The sequence below is a fragment of the Seriola dumerili genome, unplaced genomic scaffold (genome assembly GCF_002260705.1).
Source record: "Seriola dumerili isolate Sdu_G_001 unplaced genomic scaffold, Sdu_1.0 BDQW01000149.1, whole genome shotgun sequence".
Taxonomy (NCBI): Eukaryota; Metazoa; Chordata; class Actinopteri; order Carangiformes; family Carangidae; genus Seriola; species Seriola dumerili.
Genome location: NW_019174404.1, coordinates 1,857,728 through 1,872,634, shown reverse-complemented (window position 1 = coordinate 1,872,634; position 14,907 = coordinate 1,857,728). Strand labels below are relative to the sequence as shown.

The window sequence follows — 14,907 nt, the reverse complement described above, 5'->3', positions numbered from 1 at the left end:
TGTACATATTCAAAGTTTTTATTTGTCTTCTCTTAATGTAGTGTTACAGGATTCTTATAGCCTTGGTATCAGTGTTGTGTCACGTGAAAAGCTGTTTGCGAATATTTTTAGGTCCTTCCATGTGTTTGGTTGGTGCTTTCCAATGAGAAATACAGATGACTTTTGTTTAGTATGTCCCAGCTGAATCCTGTTGCTCAGACCTTCTTCTCTCCTTTTTCCCCAAGTTGACCTTCCCACTCCTACTTCATGCTGGATCATCAATTTCTGACCTAATAGTTCCCTATAAAGATTGTAATGTTTCATGTTTACATCTTCAAGAGGTGTTTGAGACCAGCAAGAGCTGCATCAGAGTCTCTATATAGTCAGTTGTTCTCCTTGCTACCTTAACTTTCAACTCTGGAACATTTAATGCATTTGTTTTATTATCAGATTTTTTTTTTTGTTCTATCAGTAAATATACACTCAATTTGCAGTTTATTAGGAACACCTAGGTAAAATTAATGCAGTCTAATACAGTATTCCTGCAATAAATCTTCCTTCATCAAGGTTATAATGTTCAGTTTTTATTAAAACTATTTAGAGAGTTGTTGATCCAACTGTATGGTCATTTTGGAGGATGTAGTTTATGCTACCATTGAACTGTACTGCATTATACAGAGACATGTTTCTGTTATTTACCCTGGGGTGGACAAAATGCTTGAAACACCCGTTAGTGTACATACTGTCTGTACCGCTGAGAATAGTGTGAATAATAGTGAATAATACTTCAAACTGAGTGGATTTTTATTTTAAATCTATTTCTGGTTGAGCTAGAAACCATGAACAGCCAGTAGAAAAACGAAAAACGGTTTAATTAATACTTGATTCCTAAATCATTAGTTTTATCCAAAAATAAAAACACAAAACTCTCCATTTTAGTTTCATACTTTACAAAAATATGTTAGTAACGTTTGCAGATTTGCCAGAAATCTTCGACGCGGAACTATTCTTCAGAATAGGAAACGGGGAGGGGGGGGACATTTTAACCCTCCTTCCACAAGGTTCCATTTCCACCATTTCTGTGCACGGCGACTTAACGCGGGAGCACCGCTACAGAGAGCCAGCACCAGCCAGAGGCTTCTAGAAACAACGTGCACCGGGACAGTCACCGGCAAACACACTTGCTCTCCGCACGAAACGTTACACAGTATAACTTTTTTTATTATCATTTAGCTGGCTAAATGGCGAAGTGGGGAGAAGGGGACCCTCGCTGGATTGTAGAGGAGAGAGCCGATGCGACTAATGTCAACAATTGGCACTGGTGAGATGTGATGAAAGGACACCGACTGCTAGTTAGCCTGCTAATGCTAACACTACACATTCAGCTCATATTACTATCAAACTGCAGCTGTTATTTTTGGATTTCTTTCCTCTGTGCTAGTGGGTTAGTGTTACCAGCTTCTCCGCAGGCAGCAGTGACTGTTATATGTTGAGTATTATTGAAGTAAAGTTTCACATTTGTGGTAATTAGCCGAGCTAACCTTATGATCGTTTTTAAGTTAGCTTCGCTTGCAGCTAGCTAGTGTAGCTTCAAATTCGCGTATGGAGGTTGTTAGCCATTAGTAGCTATTGCACAACATCCTGGCCCACTCTGTCTTTAAAAACACGTGTATTTTGCCATTTTAACAAGTTAAATAGACCAATATTGTGGTTAGTAGATTTTCAGCCACTGTTGTTAAACCTGATTAAAACACGTGAGGTAGCCCCATTTACAACGTGACTGTAGATTTTATCACATAGTTTGCAGCTCCCTGAAAAAGAAGGATCAGATTTTGGTGTTTTTACAGCTGTTTCTGTCTTTCAGTGAACACACAAATTGCTTTAAACATTGGCATAAATATTCAGGTTGCAGCACATACTCCATACTGAACTGTAGATTGAGGTAGATTGCAGTGTTGCAGCTAGAACAGTGGGGTAGGTACATAACAACAACAATGCAAATCAAGTCTTCCAAAGCACTGATTTCAGTTTACTCAAGGTCTTTTAAAGGTATTAAAGTCTTACATTTCACTTGTGAATGTGTTAGGTGATAGTGTCAGTTATAAGATGTTTCTGTATGTTGTTGTAGTTTACAGTAAAGTCTCCAGTAGCATTGTTTCAGTCTTCAGAAATTCATTTGTAGACCTTAAATAGACAATTTGTTCGTCAGTCCATCCATTTCCTGCTGTATATCCAGGTCCAGGTCGTGTTTAATGATTAATTAATGATATGATTACGAATTCTTATATACAGCAGGGTAGGAGAGACGAAAACATAATAGAAATATGAATCATCATTTGTGCATCTGTTAAATATTTCTTGGCCTTTTCATTGATACTTTTCATACTTCAGCTGGTATGACTGTGAAACAGAAACTAAATTGCACTTCTTAAAAAGTCTTAAGTTTAAAGTGGTCAAGTCTGCAGAAAATCTGCTGTTAAGAAATATATTAGTTCACCTGAAAGATTCAAAGGCACTCTAAATGGTATTGTGTCATCAGTAAATTCCTGACAGGCAAAATTGTTCTTCCTTTGCCTTTATATCATGTGAGTCCTACTGTGTGCAGTTCCAAAAAAGTTTAGGCCACCAAGGAGTTAAAACAAATGACTTTCCCTTGCAGGAATTTACCTGTGCCATCAATAGCTCTACAGAAACGACTACCAGCTATAAAAAAGATCAATGTGACTGTTATAAATAAGACTGATTCCATACCATAATGAAAATGCCACCAGCAGCATAAAAATGAATATCACTGCTGATTAAATCACACACACTTATGCTTCTAAGTAAATATGTATTGTAATGAATATATGAATGTGAATAATAGATTGTAGAATCGATTTTACTATTGAGTGACTTTTTACAAGCAGCTTGTTGTTAAATTAAAAGCTACTTAGCCTCAACTTATGAGTTTTTTTTTCTTTCTTTTCAGGACTGAACGAGATGCAACAAACTGGTCCTCAGACAAATTAAAATCATTGCTCCTCGGGTTGAGCGTGGAGAACGAAGAAGGGACGTGTGAGGTGACCGAAGTCAGCAAGCTGGAGGGAGAGGCCTCGATTAACAACCGCAAAGGGAAACTTATTTTCTTCTATGAATGGAACCTGAAAGCTGCTTGGACTGGTGAGTAGAAAACTGAGGTTACCCTTTGTGCTGTTTTAGGGGGAAGTTTGGTTTCAATTATATTGATAAAAATGATGATTTGTCTGCTAACAATGGCAGTGACTCTTGTTGCACAGATGTTGTGCCAGTGCTGATTGAATACAGAGGAAACAAACCAGAAACTAACCTCATTACCTGTGTTTCTGTTTTTATAATACATGCCTACATTCTTACTTAGGACAACAAGGACAGAACATGGCTAAAAATGCGTCACTGGCTAATACAGGAGAGAAAATAAAGAAACATGTTTGAATCTTTGCTGACACGTATTCCCTTTGTTTTACCAGGAAAGTCAAAATCAGGAGTCAATTATAAAGGAACATTTGAAGTTCCGAACCTGTCTGATGAAAACGACATGGAGGACCTTGATGTGAGTTTCTCCACATACCTGCACATGTGTAGTGGTTTTAACTGAGTGGGTGGTGTAGGAACAGAGTGGTGATGCCTGTCCTGTGATGTTTGTCTAGATTTCTGTTTCGTTGAACAAAGACGAACCCGAAACGCCGCTGACCAACCTGATGAAAACGAAAGGAGCTGAGAAGGTGCGTGAAGCCCTGGGAAGCTACGTCGAGTTCTTAAAAACAGGTGAGTGAAACCAGAATCAGAAATTTAAATCTAATGTAAGACTCCATGTCTCACATTAGATCAACAATCAGACAAAGACAACCAGGGTCAAAACAAACACCTAAATTCAAGCCTGTGCAGCATTTTTCATGAGTTACACTAAACACATTTCAGGATAAAAACCAACAGAAATGCCAAATATAAATCGGCCAAATGTGAACATTTTCATTTCAAACAAAAACAACTGTCCTTTTGAAGATGTTAAAACAATCTCTTATGAACTGAAGATGTTAACGTAGTGTCTTATAAACTGACACTGTAACATGAAAATGAAGAATAGGACAGAAAGTGTCACCTATGTGATTTGGATGCTGTTGAGAATTAAACGCATTTTATTTTCTACTGCCCTTTTTTATTTTATGATCTTTGAGTGAAGCTTTTCTTGAACACGTCTTGGCAGCTCAGTCTGTCTGATGTGACAGATGAACGTAGAGCACAGTCCATATTTACATATGAGACATTTTACATAGCTAAGTTTTTGTTAAATGCTTATCATCAACATATGAGAGCCTTGTATGTTTAATTTGTTCAGTGTATATCTGATATAATGTATTTGCACATGTAAATGTAACACGTAATGTCTTCCTTTGTTGTCTCTTGTCTCTGAAGGTCACATAACAGTGTTCTCTAAGCCTAATCTATTTTCTGATATAGTTTTGTAATTTAACTATTTGTGTTTGTTTAAACTGTTAAAATTCTTAGAGTTGAGGAGTAATGATGATAAAATTGCTCTGAAGCTCAAGTTTTTTTCCCCTTTTCTTTTTACTGCAGAGTTCACACAGGGAATGATCCTGCCCACAGCCAACGGTGTGGCCAAGCCGCAGTCCACATCACAGTCCAAAGCCAAGCTGGATAAAACTCAGGTTTGTGCTGACACGCAAGAACTTCAGCCGTCAGACGAAGCTCTTGTCCCTAAATAATTTACTGTAACAGAAACATTTTTCTTGCAGCAGTGCAGCAGATCTTTGCTCACCAGACTTTTGTTCTTATCGCGTCGAACAGATTTCCTCCTCAGGCAGCACCACTGCTCCAGTCAACACCGGCGTCAAGATCCCCACCTGTAAATTCAGCATTAGAGAAACGTTCCTCACCTCACCAGCTGATCTCTACAGGGTGTTCCTCAACCAGGAGGTCAGCCTCACCTGTTAATCCTCAGTGTTTGACCTGATGCAGCTCAGAGAACATCTACACACTTTTAGGTTTTTAAGTACTTAACAGAGATTTGATGTGACTTGATGTCAGCTGTGTGACTGAAGTGTTTGTCTCGTCCGTGTGCAGATGGTCCAGGCGTTCACACATGCTCCAGCCACAGTGGATGGAGAGAGGGGCGGAAAGTTTCGTCTGTTAGAAGGAAATGTTTTCGGTGAATTTACGGAGCTGGTGAGACGAACTTTCACCCTTTTTAAACCGGAAAAAATAATATTAAATATTTAAATGTGAACGTCGACACTGTAGTGTGACAGGTTATTTAGTTATGACGGTTTTCATTCATATTGGTTATTCTTTATTCTGAATGTAAACAAAATCATCTTTCGCCACCAGGTACCTGATGAGAAAATAATTATGAAGTGGAGGTATAACAACTGGCCCTGTGGTATGTCGATTTCCTGCTTTTGTATTTACGATAAATTATCTCATGATATGTTGACTTGTTTATTCAAACTGGATTTAACTCATCTTAAGTGACAATCGCTGAAACAACAAATTAAAACTTTAAATATAATATTGATTATTTGCTCAATTAAATTAACCAGTAAAAATACTAAACATTTGCAGGTTATTTGCTTTAATCCTCTTTTATATTCCTAATATGATTTGAATATTTTGGGTTTTTTAGATGTTTGGTTAGACAGAGTGTGTTATTTAAAGACATCAGTTGATCTAATTTAAGAAAAACACTGATCATTATTCTGACATTTTATATGATTGAAGATTAATGAGAAAAAATATTCTTTGTCTCAACCCTGTCCATCAGGCAACATAACCCTGCAAATTACTGAACAGAAAATAAGAAATAGACTAATCTAAAATAATTAAAATTATTTAGAAATAACAAAATGTAGAATTAATTGATTTAAAAACTGAAATGAAGAACGTTCCCTGCCTCAGTGCTGGGTCTTAATAAAGTCTTTTGTTGGATACTTTACATTCACTACAAGCTTTTCTAATAAAGTTTACATTAAACTTTGCTGCACAGCCTCAGACACTGACGGTAACGTGATCGTTCCTCTGCTCCACAGAGCATTACGCAACAATCACGATGACCTTCTTGGACCGGAGCAGCGAGACGGAGCTGAAGGTGGAGTGTCGAGGCGTCCCGGAGAGCGAGGAGGAGCGGACGAAAGAGGGCTGGAAGAGATACTACTTCGAAGCTATTAAACAGACTTTTGGCTACGGAGCGCGACTCTTCTGAAGACGGCGTGCTGTAGTACTGTTTCTCTTTTTCTGTTTTTTGGATTTTTAAAACTTCTTGTCCTTCGATCTCTCTGGAACGAGAAGTCCCATTTGTAAACTCATAGCACGAGTTAACGAAAGAGAAGAAATAGGTGAGGCCATCCTGTCACCTGTCTGTGTACGTGTAAATGTTTTAATTTCTCAACATATTTAAATCTAGTTTCTCCCCGTCAGTATTTGGGTCAGTTTTTAAACGGAGCGTAAATGGACTGTGCCTCTGGGACTCTGGATGAAAAATACATTGAATAAAGCAAAGGAGAATTTATTGAACCACTAATGCAAATTGGCCTTTACTTCTATAAATATGTAATTATTGCAAGAGTTAAAAATAAATGTTTTCTTTTATTTGAAAAAATATTCTGTTGCTTTGAAAATTGAATGTTTATTTTTTACTTTATTTACTCTTTTCAAGTGTAACTGTAGTGACGATGCTTTCAGCCGAGATGCATGTTCCATTTCAAACTTTCAGAGGGAGGAATCACCACTGGACTTGAACCTTACACGTGTTAAAGCTAAGCAGTACTGTACGTTCAGTTGTTTCAATGACACTTGATTTCATGCACATTATGAGCCCAGCGTCCGTCTGGGGGGATCAGCTCAGCTCGGACCTTCAGCGAGAGCGTTAAGGCAAATGTTTCAGTGTTGGAAACATGAAAACAGTTTCAATCTCTTATGCAGGTAGCTAGCGTAGCAACTAAAGAGAGATGTTTTGCTATATTTGGCTTCAAACTGTAAATTTCAAGTTACAAAAAAAAGCTTTTAGAACAAAATGCATCTATTTATTCCTCATTTCATCCCCTCACAATGTAAAAAGATTAGTTTCTTGGAATAAACCAATCCCTATCTGTATGCTCTCGATTTGTTTTTATTTATGTGAGCACATCTTTTAACTTCATTAAATTTTTCATGCAGAAACGTTGAAATGAACTTATTTATTTACACATTATTTATTTTCACATTTCATATGCAAGAGTTTCCTGCGTTTTAAAACAATAATTTACAAGTGCTTTAAAAATGAAACGCTCAATAGAAACCAGAAAGGCCACTATTCAGCTAAATAAGCACTTTGTTTTTACAGATCGCTGCAGGTCACATTTTCACAACCTTTCTGACTAGAAAACAAAATTTAATAAACAAAGTTGAAAAAACTTTTCACTTGGATGTCAAATGAAATGCTCCAATATGAAAAACCAAACTAATGTCTAAATGAAATAGGTGCAAAAACCACAGACTTAATGGTCACATTACTAGATCAAAACAAAAGCTGTTAAATGTGCTGTACAAATAAAGTTAGACAAAAATTTCCTGATCAACAAAAAAGTTTTAAACTTTATAATTTAAACTATTTTCTTCAGTGCAAACTTACACACAGCATTCAAGTCCTTCATGTCCTCCTAAAACACACTGCTACAAACATGAAGGTGAAGGGCCTAATAACAAAAAGCCATGTCTTTTTTTTTTTTTTTTAAAGAAAAAAAACAAACAAATTTATCCAAAAACTAACTAACTAACAGCACATAACTTCAATATTTTCCCCCCAAAAACGATCGTCTTGTAATAGTGAATATCACTCGATGAAATAAAACTTAAATAAAGATAAACTTAATAACAAGAATGACGTGGCGGTCACAGCGGTTTCCTGGGGTTGTAAATTCAGTTATAAGCAGATGTAGAGCTCCGACTCCTGCAAGAAAGAGAGAGAGAGCAAGTGAGTCAGTAACTGGGAAACAAAATAATAAAAACGGAAAACAAGCAAGAAAACGATCCTGCCCTCAAAATCCTGTGAGGTGAATAAACTCATAATAAGTGAGGTTATTAACTAGGATGGATGTTGCTGTTTACATCTTTTACATTAGTTGTTTGTCCTCAGCTCAGACAAAGAATCAAAACTTTTAATTCACACACAAAAAAAAAAAAAAACTTTTCTCTGGTGCCACGCGACAAATTTGTGTAATGAACATTTCAGCCTCATGGGGTCGCTGTTGGAACTCGTCACCCACCAACACAAACACAACCTTATGCTGCTGAAGTGCCACTGAGCAAGAAGGTCTAACCTTTTTATTCCTAACCTAGTGTAATGGTGGCTATGAAAAAAAACAAAGACAAGCTTAAGAACATCCTTGTAATCTGTGCTCTTGTATCTTTGTAAAGATTAAAAAAATATATCCTAGTTTTTGGTTTAGTTTGCATGTCAGAGTGTTTCCAGAGTCATGATTCGTACGCTGGGGCTGGAGTCGTTGTCCAGTGAGTTGAGGCTCCTCCGCGGCAACGTTTCACCCACATCAGTCGTTTTTTTAACACAAATTTCATGACGTCTCGTCCTGGAAAACACAACATGTAAAACACAGATTAGAGAAACCAGAAAATTAATCGACCATTTTCAGATATGATTAATAATTTCAGTCATTGTTCAAGCAGAAATGTGAAGGTTTTCTGCTTTACTTTGTCTCATGACAGTTAATTTAATCTTTTCTGGTCTTGGACTTTTGGTTGAACAAAATAAGTGACTGTGAGCTCTGACATATATTAATTTATTTTTTTTAATATTATTAGATTAACCAATAATGCAAATAAACATTGCAACTCTGATACAGATTGTAGATTTAACAAACAGTTTCAATATCAGATAAAATGAGGCTTTATTGATCCCTAGAGGAGAAATGCAGGAGTTGCAGCTCAAGGACAGAAGTAGAGATAAGTGGAGAAATATTAAAAAAAAAAATGAATAGTGAGAAGTTTATAATATAAAAACAACACTAACAGCTGGTAACGAACGGTCCAATCTCTACCTGTATAACGGCCACATACTCATGCCTCTGTTGTCCTTCTGGGCTGCCGTAGATGTCGCTCGCTCCACCAGGTCTTTCAAGAAGTGGAAGAGCTTCTCTGACTCTATGCACTGCTTCCTAGAAAGCAACAGAATTAATTAATTTCCAATTCTTCATTTAAATACTTTTAAAATACATTTCCATTTAGAAAAAAAATAAAACAAGATTAATATTTTTAAACATCTATGCTGCATCCTAAATATTCTAGGGAAGTCACGCTAAGAAAATGGACAGAAGTCTGTTTGCAAACTTAATTTTCTTAATTTGAGAGTGTGCGGTAAAATTTAAATTGTAAATGACGAAGATTTAATTATTAAATATCAAGAAAGAAAAACAGTTTGACTAAAGTCCAATAGCACAATTAGTAAAATAATGCACGACGATTTCTTGTGCAGCAATTTCATACAAAATAGTCACTATACTATGAAGATAGGTATATAGTGCATACTCTATTTTATTAGTTTGGCATACAGACAGTGAACGCATCACAGCTAAATTAGTCCTGATTTGTTCTTTAATTTAAATTTATGTAAAAATATTCAGTCAGCACAGCTACAAATAAAGAAAGTTAGTGAGTGTTTGTATAAACTGTATGAACTAAACAGACAGAAGCTGATTAACATCATGTTAAATAAGACGAAGCCAGTTATTTCTTGTAGCGAAGACAAATAACTGTCGCACCTGTGTGAAGGTGGAGCAGCAAAGTTACTTACATGTGAGCTACAGACACGACCGTGCTGAGCTTCGACTGAGTTATCAGACAGGCTTTGGTCAACAGAGACTTCAGGAACATCTCCAACGCCCGAGCTGATCTCTGTGGTTCAGGACTTCACAGCTCCACAACACCACACACACATCTCTGCACGTCTGCTCTGACACACACTCACAGTTCAATGGAAAATATAGTCACTGTCTTCCATTTATATGACAGTTTCCTCCAGGATCACAGCAGGAAACAGATTGTATCACCTGCAGGGATATTTTTCCTCCATTTTATTGAATTATTTAATGTTGTATGATTGTTTTTTATTTATTAATCCCTCATTTAAAAAATAGCAGTGCATTAAGCTGAGTAGGTGGTGGCTCTCGCTGCCTCACAGAGCTGCAACACCTGGAAAAAACATCAGTTTTAGTGTCCAAAAATGTAGTTTCAAAGGCTTTTCTAACGGGACAATAACATACAGCATACAATAATGCATAGCTAACATACTTTTATATAATAAAAGTAACATACTGGAGTTTAAGTATTTAAAACACTAAAATAGCTCAACTATGGCAAATCCTCAAGTAAAATGCAGTTTTAAAAAAAACTTCAGTTTTAAAAAACTTTAAAAATAGATTTTAATTTTGGTCTGTATTCAAGAGGTGTTGTATGTCATGTGTTAAGCAGGGTTCAGCCACATAGGTTAGCGTTTGATCAATGGCATAATGGAGGGACTACAACTCCCAGCATGCCTGGCAACCCTTAAGGAAGAGTTGGAGGAAGACAGGGGGAGAGGGCTGCTGCAAAACAGAGGGATAAAAGATGAGTGAAAAGCCCGTCTCAGCACCGATCAGCTTCACTTCTACAGCTGCAGGTTTAAAATAGGATACAGATGATCACAGGAACCGCCATCGCAATCCTCCCCACCTCTGTGTCCTTCTGCATGATCTTTTTGACACGACTCTGCGAGCAAAAACAAAAGATTTCACTCCAGTAGACCACAGAAATTACAACTAAGTTAAGATGCTGCATTCAGGTGCTCCTTGTAAACTCCTGTTCCCTAGATCTCAGGTAGTGGATTCAACATGATTTCATTTGAGTTGATGAATGATGCAACAGCTATTTAAAACATAATAAAGGTTTAACAGTTTATTAGTCCATATAGGATTATTTTTGATGTAAAAATAGGTAAAGTGCATGAACACGAGGACTCCAAGATTTGCATGAAAGGTGACACGACAAAGAGGTGGGGAAAAAAATAAAATGAGCCGTGTTGGTCAGTGGTCACCTTACATGCACTTTACAGACGGTCCCTAACTTCAGCTAGTCTTTATCTGGTTGCCAACCGCCAATGAACACCAAAGAAGAAGAGGGAGCTTGTCATTTCCCCTGTGAAAGGGCGGCTCGCACAAGGTTTTCAAAGCTTCAACACCTGTGCAGCTTCAGTAAAACTGCACAACAAATGAGTCTGAGAATAATGGAATCACCCCAAAGTGATCGGGGTTTAACCGCTGAATGTCCGAATAACTGTTTACGCGACTGCTGTTGTTTACCCTCGAAGATAAACAAGATTTCCGACAGCCCCTGAACGCAGCAAGTGCTACTACACTCCATGCTTGAACGTGAACGGAGTTAGCAGTTAGCATGTAGCCCGTCATTCGGCTTCTTTAACAGCTTTAATTCACCAGAATAAAGTTTGTACTCACAGGGGGGAACCGTACATTATATCTTCTCTTCTGCCCGGGCATTTTACTCGCTTCAATCCGCGCGGCTCGATCACATTTTTCATGTTTTTACCGCAAACCGCCGCGGAGTCCATTTGTTTACCTTCAGCAGGAAGACACCTGAAAAACTGATGGAGAAAAAAATACCTGAGGTCAACGCCCGTGACCCCGATAATCACGTCATGACCCTCGCACTGTGATCATCAACAAAAATATATCATATAATAAAAGAATTTAATTAAAACCTGGGGTTTAAATGTTTGATAAATGCCATTCTTTTACACATAAAGTAAGTCTATTCAAATTATTAGCTATTCATGTTGAATAAAGAGTCATGTATTTGTCTTAAGCCACAAACAGTGGAATAGTGGAAACAAGTGTGGTCTGTGATAAATATTGAATTACTAAGACTATCTACACACATAAAATAAGGAAAAAAAAAACATTGTTTTCCCAACAAATCAGTTGAAGTTCAAAAACAACTAATATATTACTTTGATAAATACAAGCACATTCATTATTCTGTGTTAGTTTGATGTAATACACATAGTTTTGTTGGAATTTATTTATCACTGACACCATGCACATCACTGTGCTGTGAAAGTCCTAAAACAAGACAAAAAAACATTATGTCATATATAATGTGGCAGAACACAGCATAAAATTAAACCTGTTAAAAGCACATATGACAACAGTGGAGGCTAACTAGAAAAGGATGAATGACACATACTCATACACACTCAGAAAAATAAAATAATAGTAGCACAGAACAGTAAAAATGTTCAATGCATGAAACCATTTAAAAATCTGCGTCTCACCCTGAGTCAGTTCAGTTCAGCTGATTCTACAAGATCTGATTCCTTATTTTGAGACATGGTCTCAGTTAAATACATTACAACCAATAATATTAATATGTAAGTTTAGCTTTCAGCTTGTTTAGCTTGTTACTTTTTTATTTTAGTTTGGCTTGAGTCTGATTTAAGCAAAGTTTAACTGGTCTCCTCTTCGTAATCCATGTTGTTTACAGTTGGTACATCCATGTGAATTCATCATATGTACAAACACGCACTTTATTAATTTGGACTTTACATGTTTACAATCATAAATTGATTATCTACAGTATATTACTAAGTGTGGAACACTCTGGCTTTACTAATGGCTGCAAAGGTCAAAGATAAGACTCATCATTATTCATTTCAAAGGTTATACCTCTCTAGTAAAGCTTCAGACCAGCAGTAAAAAACTCAGTATTAATATTTCTCTCTTTCTTATTGGAATACGGAAACATGCTGCACTGTGTGCTGTTTGTAGTCTGTGTATTTACCACATGTCATGTCGGCGGTAGGTGATAAAATACATATGATTGTATTCTCTTGTTTTGTCTGTATTTACTGTGAAACTCACCAACTTCACTGCACCTCTTTTAATCTGATGCTTCTACGGTTTGGGTTTAAACGGGATCTGAAACAAAATCTGTCTAATTGTTCTTCTCTCTTGCAGGCGGCACATTGAGTGGAGAAGAGGACACTTTCAACCAGGTATTGTCTCTGTCTAAGACATTCAACACAGCACAACCTGATGAGATCACACAACAAAACCATTTTAATTCTCAGCACCTGTTTTACATTCTTAAAATGGATCCATGTGGTTTATTTGTCAGCAGAGAGCAGTGGTCACAAAGCTGCTGTTTGTTTGTTGTGGTCACTATCAGTCTGTCTGAAATGTAAAGAATGGTTAGTTTCATTTTTATTAAATATCAGACAAGTTCACTGACCCCAGCCACAATGTAGTTGATAGACGCTAGATGCTAGACGATGCAGCTAATTAGTAAACTATTATCTGTGTGTTTATTAATTTAATTGTTTAATAACACATTTTGTAAATTAATACATTTAAAGGTCAAATAAAGAAGTTTCATACCAAGATGTGAAACCTCTGAGAATCACCACTGAGTACTGATAGATTGTTCTTCTTTTAACTATAAAATAGGTTCATTTCAATCATTTCATGTTGCGTAGAAGCAAAAGCTGGAGTTGGTTTTACATTTTGACTTTCAGGTGATTACGGTACCGAGGAACAGCTCTGTGTCAGGTGATCTTCCTCCGTGACTTTGTGGGAACAAAAGCAGCAAAATTCCTCGTGTAAAAGACCAAACAGGTTTTGAAAGTTTTACATGTGACGGCTGCAGAGTGCGAACACAGTCAAGTTTAACTGCGGCTGAGTGCCGGCACACTCGGCTGTGTTCTATGACTGAGAGGCCAGATGTGGGCCACCTCTGGCTAATACATGGCTGCCATATTTAAGTGAAGGGTTTTTGAGCAGCTGATTTGGGCTGAGAATGCAGCACTCAGATTTTAGATCAGTAGAGCAGGTTTAATATTGATCATGAGTCTAGTTGGGTGGAGACATGTTGACATGATGCTGGGTGACGACATGAGCCGGAGCCAGTATCAGAATGACCACGTTAGAGCGGAAACACTGGAAGTTCTGCAAAATGTCTGCAAATTTTCATGCTGTCGCCGGTTTTTCTACATTCTTGAACAGGATAACTCAAGAACAACACACAGCAGAAACCTCATTCTTACACCACAGGTGCTCCATGTGGAGAAGATGATCTGATGAGATTTTGGAGCGGTTTTTTCTGAGCTAATTTGCATTTTAATAAGGAAACACTGACTTCCCAGAAATCGCTGTAACTGCTGAACAAGTTCAAATTGATACTAGATATGCAGCAGGCAAAGACAAACCTGTTGGGATAATAAATCTTTACTAATTATTGAGCTGATTATCTTAATTAATTCTTGTGAACATAATAACTCAAGATCTGCACACATACACCACAGGGACTCCATATGGTGCAGATGATCTGATTAGATTTTGGTGTGTGTTGCTGCATAAATTTGCATATTAATGAGGCAAAACTGATTTTTAAAACTATCTAAGTTACGATTCTTGATGATAGACGACTAGTGCTGTGAGGATATGTGTTCTTTTGTCGTGGAGATCATGACACGATCATGCATTTCACCTTTATTTAAGCAGGAAAAGCCTCATTGAGATCAAAAGCATCCTGGCCAAGAGAGGCAGGTTTTAACAGTGAGCTACAGGCATTAGCAGGATAAACATGAACAACATGGAACAGATCACATTAAATACGCTACAAAATTAGATTTACATAAAAATGTGATTATAAAATCATCAATAACATTTCTAATACAAAGATTACATCCATAAAAACAACCTAAATGACACATCTCTTCAACTTGACTCCTGACGCCACATTAACGGTGTGAGTGTGTGTGTGTGGTTTTCCTGCAGGATGTTTTGGGAGCAGATTTTCTCCAGCGTGATCTGCATCCTCTGTTCCACTGCCCTGATATGAGTCCGTCTCCAG

At 37.2% G+C, this 14,907-nt stretch overlaps 2 protein-coding genes across 4 annotated transcripts; one reads left to right on the top strand and one right to left on the bottom strand.

Moving 5' to 3' along the window:
- The first annotated feature begins 1,071 nt into the window (after window positions 1-1,071).
- LOC111225610 (activator of 90 kDa heat shock protein ATPase homolog 1-like) lies at window positions 1,072-7,107 on the top strand. Its single transcript, XM_022750590.1, has 9 exons — window positions 1,072-1,300; window positions 2,951-3,141; window positions 3,468-3,550; window positions 3,648-3,765; window positions 4,576-4,667; window positions 4,807-4,935; window positions 5,083-5,184; window positions 5,347-5,398; window positions 6,045-7,107. The coding sequence occupies exons 1-9, from the start codon at window positions 1,221-1,223 to the stop codon at window positions 6,215-6,217; spliced, it is 1,020 nt and encodes a 339-aa protein (XP_022606311.1). The 5' UTR covers window positions 1,072-1,220; the 3' UTR covers window positions 6,218-7,107.
- A 133-nt stretch (window positions 7,108-7,240) lies between these two features.
- Window positions 7,241-11,612, bottom strand: LOC111226055 (dr1-associated corepressor-like). Of its 3 annotated transcripts, none has more exons than XM_022751137.1 (6): window positions 11,496-11,612; window positions 10,680-10,752; window positions 9,800-9,893; window positions 9,048-9,164; window positions 8,480-8,579; window positions 7,241-7,942 (listed from the first exon to the last, which is right to left on the bottom strand). In XM_022751137.1, the coding sequence occupies exons 1-6, from the start codon at window positions 11,535-11,537 to the stop codon at window positions 7,916-7,918; spliced, it is 453 nt and encodes a 150-aa protein (XP_022606858.1). In that variant the 5' UTR covers window positions 11,538-11,612; the 3' UTR covers window positions 7,241-7,915. The 3 variants fall into 3 exon arrangements, with proteins under 3 accessions (XP_022606858.1, XP_022606859.1, XP_022606861.1); XM_022751138.1 differs by having other exon boundaries at window positions 9,067-9,164; XM_022751140.1 differs by having other exon boundaries at window positions 11,511-11,612.
- Between the last annotated feature and the right edge of the window lie 3,295 nt (window positions 11,613-14,907).